Source organism: Harpegnathos saltator, unplaced genomic scaffold (assembly GCF_003227715.2).
Source record: "Harpegnathos saltator strain DR-91 unplaced genomic scaffold, Hsal_v8.6 scaffold248, whole genome shotgun sequence".
NCBI lineage: Eukaryota > Metazoa > Arthropoda > Insecta > Hymenoptera > Formicidae > Harpegnathos > Harpegnathos saltator.
In genome coordinates, this window is record NW_020230037.1 from 616,562 (window position 1) to 638,547 (window position 21,986).

Sequence of the window (21,986 nt, forward strand, 5' to 3'; positions counted from 1 at the left end):
TACCAAACACTTTGTTTCGTCGAGACGACGTCCCGCTCAATCGGACGATTCATGAGACTCGACGTATTATCGGTTTGTCGTCCGACTTGTTAAAACTTCGTTCGCGAAGAAGGTCGACTTCTGACTCGGATAAACCGCGTATCGGGACTTCCGGAGGCACTTTGTGCGCGCATGATAAGCGAGCTTCGCGTTGTGTCAATCGTCGTTTTTAAGGGACCGTGAAATCGCCGGGTACGAGGCGGAATACACTCTCGGCCGAGCGGCCAAGCGTTTATCGAATAAATCAGAATAATGCCGCACTTGTGTTTCGCCGACGGATCTCCTCCTCGTCGTAATGATCTTCCTTTCATCGCGATGAATGAGAGTACGATGGTACAACGACCTCTCGCCATCCGAGCGTGCATAACGGTAGGAGGATTTTTGCGATGACCCTCCCCCTCCCGACGGAGAGAATGTCCTCCTCGTGCTCCCTCTCTTTCTCTCCCCTTCCCGTCTCGCTCTCTACTGCATCATGCTTTTTATTGAAATAAATAGATTGAAAACAATGGCTGGCAGTTATTATCAGCTGTTATAAAATCACCGGGCAGGATATCATGTATCAAGCTAATGGTCGCCGTCAGGTATAATTACACTCGCCGCATCACCCCGGTGATTTAAACCGAGGTGGTCCCCTTAATTCGCTGCGTTCGCGTAAGATCGCCGAGAGAGATCAGTTGTGTCTCTCCTAAAGCCGAGTCTACAATAAAAGTCGCAAAATCCTAAGTTATAAGGTCGTAAGAAAGAAAAATTGACCAACCACAATTGATTATTCTTCGACTGCGCCAATCGGTTGGCCAATTCTCTCACACAACCTTACGACTCAGGACTTTGAAGGTAAACGTACCGAATTACGCCTCCTTAGCTTGTTCTATGCGCATAATAAAACACAGCTAAGTAAAAGTGTCTGAAAATTGCCGGAAAGTAGTCGTGATAGTGTGTCAAATGGCTCTGCTAAGGTATACGAAAATATAATGTGATTTTCCATGAAAAAGAATTTCAAAAGTCTACATCAAAGATCTGTCCTTTTTGATTATTTTCGACTAAACTTGCTTCTGAATGATTATTAATGACTATGAAATGACATTATACCTTATAATGTGATGAATGAGATATTTTTAGGTAGTAATATAAAATGTTTTAGTTTTGTATGATTAAAATATAATAAAAGATGATAAAAAGTTATAATGTTATAAAGTTATGTGGTTTTTATACAGGATGTCCGGAATCTTTTGGAAATGAACAATTGTGAAGATTAATCAGATCAAACTGAGAAGAAAAGTTAAGTACCATTTTGCGAAAATCGCAATAGTTATTAAGCTATTAATGATTGAAAATGACCACATCTAGGAAGCTCTTAATTGGATAACTTGAAAATTTGCATACTTATTTGCAAAATGGTAAAGGACTTTTTCGTTCAGGATGACTTGATCTACAATTATATGACGACGATAGGCTGTATTATACACGAGTCTAGCGATAGGTTCAAAATCCAGGATTTAAGGTTCAATATACTCATATCTATCGCTAGACACAACAGCCGTCATATAATTATAGATTAGGTCATTTTGAACAAAAGAGTCCTCTACTATTTTGCAAATAAGTAATTTTCAAGTTATCAATTAAAAGAGCCTCTAGTTAGATGTAGTCATTTTCAATCATTAATAACTTAATAACTATTTAATAACTTAATAACGATTTTTGCAAGATGGTACATGACTTTTCTTCTCAGTTTGATCTGATTAATCTTCACAATTTTTCATTTCCAAAAGATCCCGGGCACCCTGTATAATATAATATGCATAATATAGAGTGGCGTCATTGTGGTGCATAATCGGTGGCGTAAATTGGGACCTACTATTTCAGTGGGCGTAATTCGGGAAATTTGCAGTCCGCGCTTAATTCTCTTATACGAATAACTAATCTTGTTTATTTCTAATTTGTATATGTTTTCGCTAATTTACAAAATAGCTTTTAATAAGATTCATAGTTTTACCTCTCTCTCTCTCTCTCTCTCTCTCTCTCTCTCTCTCTCTCTCTCTCTCTCTCTCTCTCTCTCTCTCTCTCTCTCTCTCTAACGCCACTTTACTTGTTTAAAAGTAAACTCTCAAAAATTAGTCTCTGCTTAAAGTGGCGTAATTCGGTACTTTTACCTTGATCGAGAGCCCGAAAGAGAAAGACCGCGCGAATCCACGAGGCGCGCAAAAGCGTACGCGCGAGGTGGCGGCCTCCTGCGTGTCTAATTTCCCAATTGAATTCCGAACTCGCGATTCGCGATTACGCGAGACTGTCGCGCGTCCTCCGCGTAATTCACGAGCGTAATCGCGTCGGCCCTGCAGCTCCCGTTCACAATGGCCGAACATTATTCCGGTCGGCTGGTATGACGGCTGGCGTGAACTTATTTTCGGCGCCGGTTATTTCCGTCCGAGTCGGCGCGAGCGTGCGTTAGAGAAGGAGCTCGAGCACGAGCGTAGAAGCTCCCCGAGGAATTCTGGCTCGAACGCCTCGCGTGAAAAGCTTCAAGTTTTCATAATGGAGAGCCGCGTGGCCGACGCGTGTCGACTTTTCATAAATTCGGCGGATCTATTCGCGCGGCCCGTACGGGCTGCGCCTCTGTTTCTCCAAGGTGAGATAAAAATACGCGCGCGTTCCCGCGATGAAGGGCCAAGCGTGATCGAGCCAAGCCGCGAGATCTTTCCATCGCGACTGCGCCGAAATTCGGTCAATGTACCCGCGGCGAGGCCGGCTTCCGACAGGAAGTGACAACGCGCGCGCGCGCGCGGCAGCAATTACGACGTTCCACATAGCTGCTGAAGATTCGCGAGCCCCGTTGCGGAGCGCCGTGCATTTCTCGTCGCGAGCGTTTCCTGTATGCTCCCCGCTGGCTCTCTGGTATCTCAAATGCAAATTTCTCCACGCCGGAGTACCACGGCTCACGATAATATCTTCACGCCTGACTCGGGCGTCCGCTCGAGCTTTGAGCTTGCTGCTCGATGCGAGAGCATGGAGGACGTGCATGAAAGATGCGTGCAGACTCGCGAGAGAAGATCGACGGAAAATCGTGAGTCAGTGAATTCGTGAGGAGCTTCGCGCGACTTCGACGTAAGCAATTGGCGAATTCGCCGTTACGGCGCGGCGGCGTATTACGGCGTGACGGGCAACTTTGTGCCGCGCTAGCGCTCGCCAATTGCGCAAAAAGCTGAGCCAGATTTGCATCTTGCCAAGTTACGCAAGAGACCGTCCCGACGTATCGCGCGCGATGATGAGTCAAGCGTAATAATTTCGGGTTGCCGAGTATGCGCGCGTTTTCTGCGCTCGCGAGACTCATCGAGGAGAACTCGTCGGGCGAGCCGATAAATTGAAAGGCTCGCTGGTGCTCTGAATAAATCATTATGGCGCGAGTTAATCAATCATCGCGCGAGAGAAACGCGCGGGCGAGCAGACATCGTCTCACAGACAGACATCTTTATGTTTTATTTTACTTATACCTGAGATTTTTGTTGCTACCAAACTTCTTTTGCTTATACTGCGCAACTGTCGAATTTCGGAAGATGATTATCTTCGTCCAAAGGTGATCATTAGTCGCTGCCTCAGAATGCAACGCAATACAATAATGCAATAATGCAATAACGAAAAAGAGACGCAATTTCAGTAATAAAAAGCTGGAGAATAATTATCTGAAAAGTCCTATTTACGAGTGAGATAATAATTTTCAAGCTTCGCTGAGACGCAAAGTCCATGTGTTGGGTTGTTCGGAAAGTAATTTCGGTTTTTTTTTCAGATAGATGTTGTTAGTTGCCTTTTTGGGCAGTTAATCTCATTCTAAAGCAGAAAATCATTTTACATTTTTACAACGCACATTTCAAGCTTCGTTTGAAAAAAAGTTGTCTTGGAATCTGTCAAGTTGCTTTTGTTTGGCGTCGCATCAAAAATGGAAGACCAACGTGAGCATTTTCGTCACATTTTGCTTTTTTATTACCGTAAAGGCAAAAATGCAGCGCAAGCAAGAAAGCGATTGTGTGCCGTGTATGGAGAGAATGTGTTGACTGAACGCCAGTGTCAACATTGGTTTTCGAAATTTCGTTCTGGGAATTTCGACCTCAAAGATGCAACACGTTCTGAAAGGCTAGTTGAGGCTGATGAAGACCAAATAAAGGCATTGGTGGGCGCAAATCGTCATTTAACAACACGTGAAATTGCTGAAAGATTGCATTTATCGAATTCGACCATGCATGAGCATTTGAAACAACTTGGTTTCGTTTCGAAGCTCGATATTTGGGTTCCATACGTTCTCAAAGAAAGAGATCAGATTCGTCGCGTTATTACCCGCGATTTGCTGTTGAAACGCGAAGAAAACGATCCATTTCTGAAGCGACTCATAACTGGAGATGAAAAATGGATTGTGTACAACAATGTTAAACGCAAAAGATCATGGACGTGGCAGACGTGGCAGACCAGTTAAAAGCACATAAAAAAAACCAGTTAAAAGCTTTGTCCATCAAAGGAAGGTGATGCTCTCTGTTTGGTGGATTGGAAAGGAGTAGTTTTTTTAAGCTGCTGTCAAACGATCGATTCGAATGTGTATTGTCATCAGTTGGACAAATTGAATGATTCCATCGAGCAGAAGAGACCAGAATTGGCGAACAGAAAAGGTGTTGTGTTTCATCATAACAACACCAGACCTCATACAAGTTTAATGACTCGCCAGAAACTGTTAGCGCTTGGATGGGATTTGCATCCACCATATTCACCCGATCTGGCACCATCCGATTGTCACTTGTTTCGGTCACGAAATTCTTTGGATGGTAAAAATTTCGATTCAAACGAAGGTGTCAAAGATCACTTGATTCAGTTTTTTGCCAATAAGGACCAGAAGTTCTACGAGCGTGGAATCACGTTGTTACCTCAAAGATGGCAAAAAGTATTCGAACAAAATGGTCAATATTTAACAGAATAAGACTTTTCTTTCTATTAAAAATATCGTCTTTCACTTTCACGCGGAAAACCGAAATTACTTTCTGAACAACCCAATAAAACTGAAGAGCTTTCAGCCAGCCCCTAAACTACAGACAGCCCGACGACGAGGCACTCTTTGGCTGCTGGAGTCGAGATTAAAGCAGCTTTAGCCGCTTAGGGACGCGGCAAACTACTCACCAGCAGTTTGTTGTCCACGGTCTTGACGACGATCTCCTCGGGCGTGTACTGCGAAACGTCGAAGCGAAGCTTCAGCATCTTGCTGTCACCCTCGTCTTGAATGAGGGGGCTGTTGAGGCCGTCCAGCCAAGTATGAGCGTCATGCTGAGGACTCAGGGAACTGCTGTTCTGAGTGGTCTGTTGCGTGGTGGTGCTGTAAATCGAAAATAAAACTTGGGTCACCGCGGACGGCAGTCGCTCGTTATGGCGTAGTTATAGCACGATAAGGTGTCGCAATGAGGTGTCGGCGAGAGACATAATGAGAGACGTCGAGCTATACACACTGATCAACGGTGTGATGAGCGGCAACGTTGTGAGCTGTGACGATAAACGTGAAACCTGTCGGCTACGCTACGCTACGCTACGCTACGCTACGCTACGCAAAGTGCGACACTCAAGCCTTACCTATACGGTGAGCACAATGCGACGGACAGCAAAAATTGTGAATACACGCGCACAGACCGACATCGATGGAAAATCGTGCACTAAGTGTTAACTCAGTGTTAACACCGAGAAGGCCGCGGCGGCGCGTCTCTCCGAGAGTCCAAGCCGCGTGTATTTTCTCCGGCGCCGGCCGGAAACATCGCGCCGTTGGAAACACGAGACTGCGACGGCACAATGACACAGACTAGAAGCAGCGAGAAAGCGCACAATCGCAGCCCGTAGTGCCGTAGTGCCGCGAAATACCGCGGCTGCACGTGTCTGCGACAACATTTTAGCCGGCGATTAGAATTTCGGCGCTGCGCACCTTGGCCTTCCCGGCGTTAACTCGAGCAGGGTTGTTAAAGATGTTACTCGACCGCTCGACCGCTGCACGCATCTGCACCGATCTGCTCCTCGAATTCCGCGGTGTGAAATTTCACTCGGTGGAAGCAACGGTGAAAAGCAAACACGGGGGAACCGCGCGCAGCGGTACGCAGCGGATGCTCACTCAAATTTGGCTGACTCGAGAGCTTTCAGTGTAGACTCCGAATCTACGCAAGAGAAAATTTGCCAATCCGACTTTGCGGTGAATCCGTTTCGCAGCACAACGGAACACGCTCTTTAAGTTCGCGGCCCCGACGCGACGGGCCGAAGAGAATTCACGGAATGAGCCAGAAAAAGAGAACCCAAGTCTCAGTGAAGCTCGACTGTCGTCACACCGCGCTGGCCGAGTGAGATTTCGCTCGAGGGGATCTGGGAGAGTGCGCGAAGTGTCGTGAGGAACATAAAGTATGGACTGTGTCGAGAAGGAGCAGCGGTGATCGTCGTTTCCGACGAGTGCGAGGTCACAAGAGACGTGCAAGAGACATTCGTTACATTCGTCCGTTCGTTGCACTCGCATGGACGCAGATACGACCACTCTCAACCCCCCGCTCGACCCTTCGTAGAAGGAGAAAGTGTTGCATCACGCTAAACGCTAACTTCAAACACGCTCGCTTGTTATCTTATCAATTCGACGGATCAATTTAGCGGGTACCGTCGAGTCATTAGCGTCGAAATAACCGGCCCTCGGCTGAGCAAGCTCGCTCTCCCGAAGCTCATCCTACGAAGGGTTGAAGCCACGACGAACTCGACGAAGAAAACGACACAGTGAGGGACGAACATTCCGGCTTCCGGGGAGGGGGAAAAAAAAAAGAAAAAGAAACGTCGGACTACATAAAGTTCACTAAGCGCTACTTCGGCACGAAGCGTCGGATCAGCTACTTGGTTCTTCAGCAAGCCTTTGCGAAACAGCGAACGTCACAAGATCGGGGGAGGGAGGTGTGTGCGCTTCCCTTTCTCCCCCCCGCGATGACGACATTCGCCGATCCTATCGATCTTGTCGCCGTCAAAACATCGATCGACTCGTGGTCGTCCTCTACTGCTTTTCTACTCTCGGTCGATCTTGTTTTTTTTTTTCGTTTGCTTGTATTTCTTTTTTTTTTCGTTTCTTTATTTTTCTCTACGATAGCGTCACCTTTTGAAGCTGTCGAACGCGGACCGCTTTGGCGGTGCTGCAGGGTCGACCTTGTCCCAACCTTCGGTCTTCGAGGTCGTCGACGTGCGGTGCTCGCTGGTGCTCGTGTGATGCCGACTTCATAGTTAGTCAGCGACGTGCCAATGCAGAGAGCCAATCGGTAGTCGAGCGCAGGAAGAGGGGTTGTTGTTGTTATTATTGTCGGTTAACTTTGGCGCTTATAGAGTCGTCCGGACTTTTCAACGCGTCCGCGTTCACGCTCTCGCCCGCGCGCTAAACTCGCTTCAGCTTCTTGGCGGCGCGACGACTCGCGGGATCAATCTCAGCTCCTCGGGCTGGGGTTTCACCAGCGACGACCAGTCACTCGTCAGCCGGATCTCTTTTGAGCCGCCCGACTTCGCATTAACGACAAACAACTCCTTCTCGCCGTTCCCGCTTTTCGTCGAGAAATGCTCTCGCCGACGGATGACTCTAATTGGATTCGACCAACCATGACCGCGCGAAGGATTGTCCGAACTTGCAACCCGATTGTCCGACTGACGAATAACTGCTCGGGGTTCGCTCGATCAAGTTGCGATTGATGCCCTTTTTGCGATCCGTTTTATATTTTCCATAGCTTTTCCAGTATTTTTCCAGAGTCGAGAGCTAGCTCTGCTAGAGAAATACGGTGCGCTCTTCAAGTTCTGTCAAGTTGCACGTTATAGCGACGAGTTAATATTAAACATGCTTGATCTTGAAAGACAGTAAATACGAGTCGCGCCAAGAAACGATGAGCGAGCGAGCGAGCGAGTGAGCGACGCTCCAAGCGAGGTATCATCGCCTAATCCGAATCTCTGCCCTCTTTTCGAAACTCGCTGGAAATTATATACCCGAAAAAAGTATTCTATTTGTAAAGTGATTTTTCTCATAATCTCAGATTCTAAGCGAAGCTTTTCGCAGAAAAAGGATTCCTCTTTCGATAAAGCAATTAAAGTAAACCATTCATCTAAAATTTATTAGGTATTATTCTAACTATATTCCTCTTATTTCAAAAGGATTTGTATCAATTAACGTTCCTCTTATATGAAGAGGAATATGTTGATTTGAATGTCGGCTTCTTTTGTTCAGTCATGCTCTACCTCCAGACATGAACGAAAAAATAACCATACGCTCATAGGTCAGAATATCTGGAACGCTTTTTAAAAAAGGTATACGTGTTGCCGTAACGAAAATAATTTACCCATATTTGGTCAAATACAGTTTATAATCTATTGCAAGAAGTTGAATAATATATTCTTTCTTTTAACTATGTTTTATATAATTGGTTATGATGAACATCTTTGTAGCTATGAAGTCCATAACAAAACTGATTGGAAATTGTTATGATTTTATTTTATTACTTATTGTAGAACTGAAGCCAGAAGTACACACACACACACACATATATATATATATATATATTACTTTTCGCTATACATTATATTTTTTTCAAATTAACTAATATAACCAGTAAGAATAAATAATAATCCTGTTGAAAAAAGACTCAATAATCCGTCTATAAGAAGAAATTTATATTAAAATTAATAAGATTTGCATTATATATATAACATATAATCCTTCTAACTTTAAGAATAATGTGTTTATAATATTTTCCTCTTAATCTTAGAGGAATCCTCTTGAGGCCATATATGAGAATAAAATTCTCTAAAATTCAAATGATTCTGCTTGATCTGAAATTACTTTTTTTTTGGGTGTGTACTTGTACTCTTACTTGGAGCATCGCAACTTGTAGTTCGGCTATGTTATGAAACGCTGCGAATGTGATCTTCCGAGGGAACACTGCAAGATTTATCGTTCATTATCACGCACCTGCGTTCGCAACACTTCGCGTATAATTCGAGGAGGGCAGAGGGGACAGCGAAATTAATAAATTTGTAAAAACAAAGATATAAACTGTAAGATAAATTATAAGCGTTAAACGCTCATTCGGTATAAGTCTCGTCTCGCGTACACACGCGTTGCGGTAAACAGCACTCGTTGGCGATTGTCGCGCGAGGATGCCGCGCGCGCGGCATCCTCGCGGCTTACAGCAAATTCGCTTCAAACGGAAACGATATACAAAAAGCGGTAATACAATCGACACACGTCAACACACGCAGCAAATAAATCGTAAAAGCTTCACGTACAAGTTATTCGTACAAATGAAAAGACTAACAAAGCGACCAACGTGTGTGTGTGTGTGTGTGTTTGTGTGTGTATGTGCTTGTGTGTGTAATAAGTACGAGTTCCATGATGGATCCTCCCAACTCGTGAAAAAAATCAGGCCGCGCCAGAGCTGTCGGATGAGCACCTGCGCTTTATCTGGGTGACCTTTCTCCGCAGATCGCAGTCGCTACGCTAATTACCGATGCTGATAATCGACGTTAAACTTGTTGACGGCCCCCGGCCCGGGCAGGAGGCCTCGTGACCGATCGATCGTAAGCGCGCTTATCCGCACGCAGAGATAAGAACGAGGCTGCCCGAGTCTCGCGGCTTGAGCGCGCGAAATAACGAGCCGACGATAACTGATAACCGGAAGTCTCGCCTCGGTCTTCGGGGAGGAGAGGTCGTCGACCCGCCGCCCCACGGAGGATGCTAAAATAGTACATAATTACGCCGTCGCGCGGCCGTGCTCGCCAGTGAGGACGAACGGTGGATTCCGCGAGTCACGTTTTATCGTCCGCGTTACCTCGACTCGCTCTTCGCGGAAGTTGCTTCCCTTCGCGATTCCGCCGCTCTGTCAGCCGCCAGTCCTATTTGCGGTTGCTCGAGTGATTCGGGTGAGTTTCGCGCGAGTGCCTCACGCTAATTATGACCGACACTGAGCGCTCGTTGACGGATCGTTACGTTTTTTGCTGTTTCTTTCCTCTTTGCGATACGCCGTTTATATACTCGTGTGTTTATATCTTTTAATGTAACCTGCCAAATTGTTCACAAGCTCGCAACAAGCAGCTCAGGCGTCTCACCGTCGAGACGTCTCTTTACTTTTCCTTTCCTGTTCCTGGGCAAGCCACGACTGGTCTTTTATGGACGACGGAACGCAGCTCGAAGGATATCGCTCTCGGAAGGAATCGTGACGACGTCGCGCACGACGACATTTACGAGGGGGTCGGCCGAATAAATTCTGTCACAGTGGAAACGATTCCAAGAACAAAATGTCACTGTATCCCGTCACGCGATGTAACATGTTTAATAGTCGTAACGACTGTTTTCCGCGTTTTATTTCTCTTATTTCTTCACCGAGAAGAAGCGCGCCGCGCGCCGCCGCGTGTCTTCGTCGGAAGAACGGACGACGCGACGGAGAGACGTTTCCATCGGCGATCACGCGAGGCCCCGGCGGATCTATCGCAGGAGAGATGCAATTGCGCGATTCTTTTCTGTTTCTCTTTTTTTTCTGAGTAGGTCTGTCGGATCGCGATGGAAGCTTTGGAGTGAGGAGAAATGTTTGAAATATTTCGAAGCGCCCGCCGCTGACGCGAGACCGGTTAAAGTATAAAAGCGCGCGGGACAACCGTGTGGGAATGAATGGCAGAATGCGGCAGAACAATTATGCCAGACAAGAGAAAGGTCGGATCCAGCCTCGTGAAATCGAGGGAGGTCAACCATAGCGAGCAGGATCTTGCAGAACCGGCGGCGTCGTCGCCGGGTTGGAAAGGCCAAACGCCAAACGCGAGTCACGACGGAGCGGAGATTTCTAACTCGGTTGCCGTTGCGTTGCCTTACAACTCGCGCCAGCTGACGATTGTATACATGCGCGCACTTGCGATTTCATTGATTGTTCGTCGTCTCTATTGTGAGAGGTGAGTCACAGGGTCGTGAAATGATTGAGAAATTCATCACGACTTCGAGGCCTGTGCGTTGCGAATTTTCTCGGCGACCGAATGTAGAATTTTCCTCCTCGGTTTCTAACATACGGTAAAAGAAACACCTCGGCGGCCAGCTTTTCAGTATAAGGTAAATGTCCCAATCGGACATTTAAGCGTAGGTCGTCACAAAGAATACAATATATAATATTAAAAATAGTTTTGATATAAATATTTGCATTTATTCAAAAACTTAAGATTCCCTTAAGTAGAGAAAAATGATTTAAACCAACACATATATATATATATATATATATATATCTATTATGAAATATTTATAATGCTCGGATATATTTGTCCCAGTGTCTGACCGCAATTAGAAAATCAGTATGTGCTAACGGAAAATAATATAAATATAGATGCTGTCTCTTAATGAATTTATTAACGATTGACCATTATTTTGCCAAACTATAGGTGCACACTTATCTAATTAATTTTTATTTTAACACAAAATTATCAAATTGGGCAATTTTTTTCCAATTAATCGTCAAATGTCGGAGTTTTTTTTACAATAATTATTACTTTCATTCATTATTGTTAAAATAAATAGTAAATATTTTTTTTTTCAAAGTGGTCGAATATGCCTGGAACACGTGTCCGGCCATTGGGACGTTTACCTTAACTTTGTCGAAAGATTATCAGATTTGTAAATGCAGATGGAAAATAGTCAATGTATTTACATAACGCGTTGACGTAAGCCAACAAACAACAATTGTCATTCCTCGATACGAACGGAACGATTATGTAAGCAGCTGGTTTCCGTATCTAACACGATGGGACGTAACGCACAGCCGGAGAGAACATACACGAGAACTGAGCACGAAAAAAATATCAAGGGAATTCCGTCATGCATTAACAACTCGACGGTCGGCGTGTTATGCTTAATCAAGATATTCGCGCGTGCGTTGCTCGCCGATTTCGCCGCGGAAACGACAGATGAAACGACCGTCTGTCGAGCGCGCGTGCAAAGTGGTGGATATATTTCTAGAAAATTAGTACGACAGACGCGAAAACCTCCGTCTCTTCTAATGACGGGGCTGCAACCGAATTTTAACATGCGATACGATAAAGAGATTATTGGGATTTTCTAACAGCGCGCTTTATCGGCCCCCGTTATTTATTGATTGCTCGAATAAGCGAAAGCAATGTGTCAAGTCAGAAATCTATTACCGTGACAGCTCTTCACGAGCACGTACAATTACAAAATCCTAATTGCATCGCGTATTACGGCTATTCTCTGCCGGTCGATCTGCCTTCGACGCTTACTAGGCCGAAATTTTCTAGAGATCTTTCCGATCGTCTTTCTCATCGTGACTGAATATAATTTGGTATGTCGAGCTGTCAAAATGACGGTTTAACCGGGAATACCGAGTCATAATGAGACGCAAAACGACTAGAAAGACTACTGAGTCTCGGCCTGACGCATGCCAAGACTCGATCAGAACTTAGCCTCACCGGTAATTGTTACAGGAGAAGGTGGTATTAGAGTTCTTGCAGGTATTATAGCCACTCTCAATATCTTCGTTATTAGGTAGCGAATTCCAGTTATTAATTATGGAATCATTTGTTTGGTAAGTCACCGTTAGCGCAGTGATGCAAATATATCAATACACAATAGCTAGCGCATTTCGAAATGTTTTTCAAGGTACATTCTAGCATTTAATTAAACATGTTTCTCCATTATTTTTAAGCTTGAGCGTATCATCACACGAATATACGAGTATATACGGTTGGAGTATTTGTTGGATTAGTATTTTGATTTTTATAGAATGGGGTATTTTTTTTGTTGCTTGACATTTTATTCGGCTATATAACTTTCAAGTTATGTAAAGTTAGCATGACATTTTGCTAACGTGGCCCTCCCCCCCCCCCAAGAGTGCTAAATACTGTCTCTTTCTCGAAGTTTTTGTACCAAAGTAATTATTCGGTAAGTCGATTCTAATCTGTAGTCCACTATTGGAATTACGTTCGCCATTACACTGCTATCTTTTTCTGACAGACTGTATTTTCTACCAAGTAAGTCGATATCCACATTAAAAGTTCGCCAGTTATATTCATTATCATTCCCTTTCTAAGATTAAGTTTAATTTGAATATATATTATAATTTCGTAACTGAACACTTTGTGTTACTTTAAGCAAAATCAATTTTTTGTATTAGTTTTAGTGGGAGGCCACATTATACCACCCCATTTTCTCGCCGACTCATTGTACTGTATTGCCACATTTTATAATATTCTAAGCAATAAACATTATATAAAGTAAGTCTAATCGATTAAACAACACTGTGAGAAATGCAATCATTCGGTTCTCACTTCAAAACACTGATTATTGACAAAGTTATTGCAGAAAATGTGAACGGAGAGGGCCATAATACCACCTTCTCTACCGTTCGAGATATCGCGCGACTCTCACGAGCGACAAAAACGACAAAGTAGAAAGCAACGATCGTCCGTATCGCGAGGAGCAAATGAGATTTCTCTGATTAACAGTATCGAACGAGATAATCGCAGCGTTACGTGCGCATTTTCCGGCGCACGGGACGTGGCCGTTACGTGATATCCACGGCTGGGGTCAGCGAATCGCGCGACGACCCAGCGCGCACGAGAGTACCTTGTCGAAATTGTGCAAGAGGAAGACGGTGAGTTGCGCTCCGGAACAAAAACGCACGCGCGCGCGTCACGAAGGCGCGCGAAAGCCGGTTAAGGAAACTGGAGGGTCAAATTGCTGAAAAATCGTGCTTATTTTTGATAATGTTTTGTGACGAACTGAATAAATGTGCAAGAATGAGAATTTTAGGTATAGTTATACAACATATGAAGAGTAGAAAAGTTTTGTTTATTAACAAATACTCGTATAAATATACGATATATATAGCTGAAATATATTCTCCTTTTTTTATTATAGTTAGTTATTGTTTTCGTCGAGTAATATCTCGGCTCTCGGTGGTCCGATCAGAACGAATTTTAGCTAGAAATCTTGAGGAGGCTTATCATTATCCGGTGAACCACTACAAAAAAAAATCGAACAAAATTAACAAAATGGCAGCTATTATTAGGAAAAAATTCAAATTTTTAAGTTCTTTTACAATAAAAAAATTAATATCCCGAAATGAAATATTTTGACGGAGTTATCCATGGTTCACCTGAGAGCCATATGAACATATTATTGTTTTAAAATTTCAAACCGATACGAAGCTCAGTTTCGGAGAAATCACTGCAAAAAGTTGAACAATAAATTTTCGAGAAAAACGCGTTTAAAATTTAAGCGGACGTATATTTATATGAGTATTTGTTTAAAAACAAAATTTTTCTACTCTTCATACGTTATATAAATATATGTAAAATGTTCATTCTTGCACATTTATTCAGTTCGTCACAAAATCATTATCAAAAACAAGCACGATTTTTCAGTAATCTGACGCTCCAGTCCCCTTAAGGGTGATTTACACTTTGATGCTACTTTTGACGCTTGACGCTGGCTTCTTTTGTCGCCAGCTTCTCACTTTCCTAGAGCGAATTTCTAGCTGACAAAGCCGTTAGCGTTGGAACATTTACACGATGCTGATGAACAGCGTTTAGTCGCTAGCATTTTAAGGAGAATTTTGCTGAAACGGTCAGTTAAAAGGATCATGGCGTCAAGGAATGACTGTTGGTTCAAGCTGCTGTCGTGCTTTGTGCACGAGCTCTTCAAGCAGAAATTCATGACTCAGTAACAAAATAAAAAAAAAAAGAATATGGGTACACGTAAGTGGACAGATAGATCAATTTGATGCTCATGGAGCATCAAATAATCTTTTCAAAGAATTGGCATTGGAGGATCCAATGCCGCATACCGTCGCCCGGCTATTCGTTTGACGCGAGCGGTAAAAATTGGACATGTTCAACTTTGCCATAGCGGCTAATAGACGCTGCGCGTTTTCCAAACTTTAGACGCTAGCGCATAAAAATCGAGCGTCTGGAAGAAGTTTTCACCAGCGAATTCGCTGGCGACTTAAGAAGCTTGCTCAAAGCGAGTCGAAAAGCAGCATCGTGTAAATCACCCTTTAATCTTCTTTTAACTCGTATCGCGGCAGCGCTGCTCGCGGAGCCTTCGATCGCGAAAGGCCGTGACTGCCAGACAGCATGTCAGTTATCCGCCAAAGTTCGAGCGTAAAGTTCAGCATAGTTCGCCAAAGTCGCGTAACGAGCTAAGCTCTGCCTATAAGAGGCAATTTCCTGTTGCTGCTCGAGTTGAGACGCGCCGTAGGAAGGTCTACCTGACCGCGCGCACATCTGACTGTGCGAGAACGTCTTCGCGAGGTCGAGCCCGCGAGTAAAACTATCTTCCGGCAGCGTGTTTAAAACGGAAGCGACAAGCCAAGAGATCTCAGCCATCGAGATACCTCGAAGCTGTTTATCGACTGGGGTTCTGCACGCGCGAGAATATCGTAGCTGAACCGTTCATCGAAGTGGCCAGCTCTAGAAAGTTTGCAAATGGGTCTTGGATATTGGACGGGGCAAATGTTGATCCGTCTTTCTGGATCGTAGGATCGAGCAGTGTTATTGGGAAATTTAGTCCTGCACTAAAAAAAAGTATTCTATTTGTTAAGTGATTTTTCACACACAGTCTCGTATTCTTCGTAAGCGAAGCTTTTTACAGAAAAAGGATAAAGCGATTAAAGTGAACCATTCATAAAAAATGTATTAGATATTATTTTGTTTTCCTATTATTTCAAGAGGATTTCCTCTTATATCGATTAACTCTTCTCTTATATGAAGAGGAATATGTTGGTTTGAATGTCGACTTCTTTTGTTCAGTCATGCTCTGCTTCCAGACATGAACGAAAAAATAACTCACGGGTCAAAATATTTGGAATGCTTTTTAAAAAAAGTATGTGTGTTGTATGTGACATGTAACGAAGAATGTAATTTACCCATATTTGGTCAAATATAGTATTATAATCTACTGCAAGAAATTGAATAATATATTCTTTCCTTTGGCTATGTTCCATACAATTGATTATGATGAACATCTTTGTAGCTATGAAATCCATAACAAAATTGACTGGAAATTTGTTTGTTATAATGATCTTATTTCACTCGTGCCTACTTATTATAGAACTGGAGCCAGAAATACATCTGTATACGTATGTATTACTCTTCGAAATATACGTACATTATAACAATTTTTTCAAATTAACCGGTGTAACCAGTAAGAATAAAGTACAGTAAAAGTAAATAATAATCCTTTTACAAAAAGTTTAAATAATCTGTGTATAAGAGGAAATTTGTATCAAAATCAATAATATTTGCATTATACATACAACATTTAAGAATAATGTGTTTATAATATTTTTTTCTTAATCTTAGAGGAATCTTTTTAAGGCCATATATAAGAATAAAATCCTCTAGATTAGATAATTCCGTTTGTTCTGAAATTACTTTTTTTTAGGTGCGTGTCTCTAGATCGTAGGATTGAGCAGAATTATTAGGAAATTTAGCCTAGAAATCACCAATAGAATCAAATGGGTCTGATGGTTCTCGCGACAAACGCCTTTGCGTGAATCAAGTTAGCTGGCTAGGCCGAACATCCTCGATAAAGGTGCGAGTGAATCAAACGTATGACAAATAAATCAGAGCGAATATCGAATTATATTCTCAGAAGCCTGAGTACTTTTCGTCGCCGCGAGCTGGAAGAATTCACGTCGAAAGACGAGAGCCGTCGATTCGGCCAGATTCGTCAGGATAACTCGCGTTTATCACACGTGCGCGCAAGGCAGCGACACAATGATAATAATACGGCGCGGCGGGGACGATCGCGAAACCTTGACGCGGCTCGTTGCCGCGCGGAGAAGACGGGCTGCCTTCGGCAGTCAACAGCCGTACATCTTCCTCTATATTAGACGGCCCCGACGACGTAGCGGACAACTACGTGCTGAAGAATGCTCGCGTCGAAGGCTCGCCACTCGGCGTGATGGACCGCGCACACTTGTCTATTTGCGGTAACCGTCCCTGAACGCGAGCGTTACGTCAGGAGGAGCGCGTGACGGCTTTCGGGCTTCGTAATGGTCCATACTCACCTCCCACGCGCCCGAGCGTGGCGATCCATCGAGAACATTCGATCGATATCGAGCACCTGCCTGGCATAACGCGTATTTATAGACGACCGATGGACGCCGTTTCCGCGTCGCAGCGCCGCTCGCTTCCGAGCGCGCTCGCGCTCGCGCCCGCGAGGAAACTCCTGAGACGCGAGAAGGAATTCGTCGAGTTCGGCTTCGCTCGTCGCATGCATTGTGACGAGTAAATCAATCCTCTCTCCCTCCCTCTCTCTCTCTCTCTCTCTCTCGCATGACACCGAGCCGTCGATCGAAGAGAGGCCGCGGTCGATTAAATCTCCGGTTCAAGTCGGTCTATCGAGTTAAGCGATTGAGAAACGCGTTTCTAATTAAACGTGTCGCTCGCGGCCGCTCGATGGGACGACGGCTCGCGCAAATGAATAATTGGATTAGTCGCGTGGCTGATAACGCGGGCCTCGTATCGCCGAGGCGATCGCGTGAGCGCGGCCCGGCACGCGATCGATCACGGCGGCGGCATTCGCAACGTACCGACATTTGATCACCGTTTTGTGCCTGGGTGGATAGAGATCTTCGTCCAGGATCATCGCGGACGGGCGCCTGGCGCGATGCTCGGCCGGCTGTGGGCGAATCGACACTATCGGCGAGCGAGCGAGCGAGCGAACGAGCGAGCGAGCGCGCGCGCTGCAGTAGCCGCGATGTCGCAAAAATTACTGCGTAAAATCGCCCGTAGGACCCCGCGAGCTCTCCTCACCTTTCCTGCGGCCCGATTGATTACTTGATCCCGACGGAGCCGCTGGTGGGAGGGATCGTTCGCGATCGCGATCTCGCGCGCGCGCGCGCGCGCCAGTGTCAAGGCCGCCTTGACGTAATGCACCGTAAAACTGCACTCCTCATCGCGCACCGTGGAAGCGTAGCAGCTGTCGAAGAGACTTGTCGGTTTCTCGCAGAACGCGCAACGTGCGACCGCGATCTGCATAATTAGCAACTCCGGCGGCGCGGCGATGATGCAATTCTGAGAGAAGGCGGCACAGAAGAAGGAGCGACGAGTTTCTCTTTCGGCCGAGCAAGAGATACGGTCTTTTGTTTTCTCATGATTTGATCCGAGTGAGATACGCCGCGCCTCGTCGTGCGTAGACGCGCGTGTCCGTCGAGTTCAATGAATTAACTCTTTGAGGCATAGTGGTAGGTAATACTTACCACCTATTTATTCTCACATTTTCATGAAATATTTCATATCTGAGGGATTCTTGTCGGGTTTATTGCGCTTTTTAGCTTCTTATATGATACGGAAACACACATGAAAGGTTGAAAAGTGTTTTGCATAAGTTGTCCATTTATTATAAATGGACAAAGTGTGAAAAATACACATTTTTACAGAAAAAATCCTTTTCCACGAACTATCAGTGAATTTTTTGCAAAAAAGAGTGAAATTTCTGAAAATCAAGATTTGCGGTTTTCTGGAGTCGCTGATTACGAATTTGAGGTCCAAATTCCAAAATTAATTTTCCAAGATGGCGGATCATAGAATTTTTATTCAATTAGCTAAAATTGTACTCTGCTTAGTTTTTGAGGTCGTTGATTACGAATCTGAGGTCCACATTCTAAAATTCACTTTCCAAGATGGCTGATTCCGGATGATGGCGGATCATAGAATGTATATAAAATTAGCTAAAATTGTACTCCGGTTAGTTTTGGAGCTCGCCGATTACGAATCTGAGGTCCAAATTCTAAAATTTGTTTTCCAAGATGGCGGATCATAAAATTTTATACGATTAGCTGAAATTGTACTTTGGTTAGCTTTCAAGGTCACTAATTACGAATCCGAGGTCCAAAACTCATTGTCACCGAAATTATCGCGATTTTTCATATTTGCGTTCGCCATCCTGGAGCCGCCATCTTGAATTTCGAAAATATGATAACGGATTCGTCATCAGCGACCCCAGAAACTCCCGTATATAAATTTTCATGTGATTCGGATTTTCTGAAAAATACATTCCTCAAAGGGTTAACGCGAGGCAGAGGCGAAAAAGGAGAGTCCCGCCGACGCGATTTACTTCTCTCTGTCTCTGTCTTTCTCTCCCGCGCACGCGTCTTTCCCATTGTGCTTTCAAACAAGCCGCTTTGCGACATGGCGGAGGAAGCGTTCAGTAAGCGCGACTTTGTGCGCGCCGCGGAAACCGCACTCGTGGTGCGCCCAACGAGACGCGTCCGGGCGGTAATTGCGTAACAGACAGCCGTGGCTTTTAATTCCGCGAGTGCGACACCGCGCACAAATGCATTATTTCAAATGCGCGGACTCGGCGAATGCCGTCATCACGCGACCGAGTTGAGCGCAGTTCGCACGCGCGCGATTCATCGCGCGTTCCCGATTCAGTCGATCCGTCAACGGCCTGCACGAGCGTGGAACCGTCGCCGCACGCGTGAGAAAAGAATGCCGCCCCCGACAAGAACGGCGGATCAAAGGGCGGCGTCAATCGGCGCGCGAGTCTCGCGCGCGAATCGATCGAGCGCGCGCAGCGTCGTGTCGGCTGATTCTCTCGCGGTCGTGCACGAGACCGACACTTTCGCCACGAGAAGAATTAACAGACGAGGTCCGGCCGGCCGCGTTCCGTATGCGCATGCAAATTTCCGACGCACACATACGCGCGCGCGCGCGCGCGCGCCCCGGGATTATCCCGTGGCTTCGTTCGCGCGCCCGACGGGCGGGAGGGGGCAGGGAGGCCCGTGAATGCAGTGACGGAATCTCTATAAATAGCAGATACGAGAGACACGACGAAATGCGCGAAACGGCGGAGTATCGATGCGGAGATCTCGATTGGCAAGCAAGCGGCGGCCGACTTTGCTCTCGCCGTTGCTTTTCGCGACGCTGAGGCGGCGCTTGCGATTTTCAGCAACGGCGACCACGCTATAAATTCATCATGTGTGTTGCTTGATAGAAGGCGATGTCTATGACATGATACAATTGCTATCTTCTGTATTTCACGCGCAAATGAGAACGCGTACGATCGATCGGCGAAAAGTGATCTCTCCCGGCTCAACCGTCGAGTCGATACTTGAAGCGTAAAGGACGGTCGAGGGACGTCCGCCTCCGATGTGCGCGAAAGACTTCTCTCATCGAGTGGAAGATTGTGTTTTAATAATTTTAAGGTGTATAAGTAGATACATGGCGCAGTTTATAAATCGCGAGTAACTTCAATGACTACGTTTACACGGTTTCTAACTTCGACTTAGTAACTACCGTAGTTAGCGCAATCTCGAATCCGATTAGAATATATTTTTAGATCTAACCAGAATATACCGAATCGTATCAAAGAATTCACTAACTACGGTTGTTACTAATCCGAATTGACCTTGCCGTGTAAACGTAGTTATTAATTGGAAAGGAATCAGAGTTCTTAAACGTGACGAGAGTAAATAGCGAGTAAAAGCGGCGCGCTGCGACCGACCAAACTGAAACGTAGGAATATATCGAAATACAAGATTCACTCTCTCCAGTGCTCTCTGATCTTCTCTCGCGTCTGCTGTCGTCGCGTTTTTCAACTTGAAAAATATCACTCTCGATGCTACCTGTGTGTGTGTGTGTGTGTGTGTGTGTGTCTCGGTCTCGGTTGTGTTGCGACTTGCGGCGAGTTTCGTCAATCTATATCCGATGTCGCGCGACGTATTCAAGGTGCCACACATACGTTGTTTACGATTTAGCGAAGGTCAGCGGGTGTCTCGGTACGCGTACGCACGATATACCGGTACCTGTGTCGCCGGTCACGTAAGCATGCCGTAACACACCCGGGGGTATCAGTGTCAAACAAGTCCTAAATCCTGCGATATCAACATCGCTCTGCCGAATATGTTGGCCGACTGAGCGCGAGCGACTACGCCGCGCGTACGGAAATCTGTCCCGGAGAAGCACGCGAGAGAAAACGTGAGAAGCACAGAGAGATGAAAAAAAAAACAAAAGAAAAAGGACAGCGAACACCACCGGCGTCGCGTTTGGGGGATCTCGAGTTTCAGAGATTCTCGTTTCGCGAGAGAGAACTGGCCGCTCTCACGTACCTGGTGGTGCTCTTGAAGAAATTGTTGCTCTCGCGGTTCATCAGCTCGCTGCGGAACCGCGACATCTCGTCCTCCATCTTTCTCATCTCGGCGTCGAAGCGCTCGCGTATGTTGGAAAACTCGGTGTCGATCACGCTGAAGTCACCGAGCTTGATCGGAATGTTGCGCTTGATACCACTGTCGGCCATGTTTCCGCCCGCGTGTGTGCACTCGAGTGTGTGTACGAATCTCTCTCTCTCTCTCTCTCTCTCTCTCCTCTCCTCTCTCTCTCTCTCTCTCTCTTTCTTTCCTCCCTTGTCACTCAACCACTCAACGAGGTGTACCCGCGTCTCTTCGTCGTACACGATTCGATCGCGAATGATAACTTCGGTATTGAACGCTACGCACGTGCTTCGCTCCGAGTCTCGCCTAAGGAATGAACGCCGCTTGCCGGCTGCCGTTTAAATAGCTACCGACGCCGGCGGAGCCGCTCGTGGGAGTTCGGCCGCGCTCGGCGAACTTCGTGGGCCGCGCACGCGGTCGTCGCGGAGCGGAGCGACCGTCGCGAGGTTTGACACACGTTCCCCGGACGAACGACGACGGCGACCCGACGACGGCTAAGACGCGCGTCGATCGCCGAAAGCGGCAATGTCGTTAGCGAGAAATTAATAGGCGGGCGAAATGAGGAAAACTGTGGTGTCGCATAGAGGTGAAAAAGGGACGAGAAAAGAGAGAGAGAAAGATAAGCGCGTCGCGTCCACTTCGCCATTTACGGGCGCCGCTACGTCGGCGGGAATTTGCCGTAATTCCATTTCCCTCATTCGATGAGAGGGAAACGCGCAAATTCTTAGC

At 45.7% G+C, this 21,986-nt stretch overlaps 1 protein-coding gene across 3 annotated transcripts in view; it reads right to left on the minus strand.

The window, feature by feature from the left end:
* The window catches only part of LOC105183040 (alpha-crystallin A chain), a 33,412-nt gene extending 11,822 nt beyond the window's left edge, over positions 1-21,590 (minus strand). The window contains exons 1-3 of one of the 3 annotated variants that reach the window (XM_011140891.3): positions 17,634-17,753; positions 7,169-7,285; positions 5,191-5,383 (exon numbers count right to left, since the gene is read on the minus strand). In XM_011140891.3, the coding sequence (XP_011139193.1) occupies positions 5,191-5,383; positions 7,169-7,285; positions 17,634-17,689 (366 nt within the window). In that variant the 5' untranslated portion in view covers positions 17,690-17,753. Of the gene's footprint in view, positions 1-5,190; positions 5,384-7,168; positions 7,286-17,633; positions 17,754-21,155 lie in introns of those variants that run through there. The other 2 variants (XM_011140889.3, XM_011140890.3) reach the window with 2 other exon arrangements.
* Between the last annotated feature and the right edge of the window lie 396 nt (positions 21,591-21,986).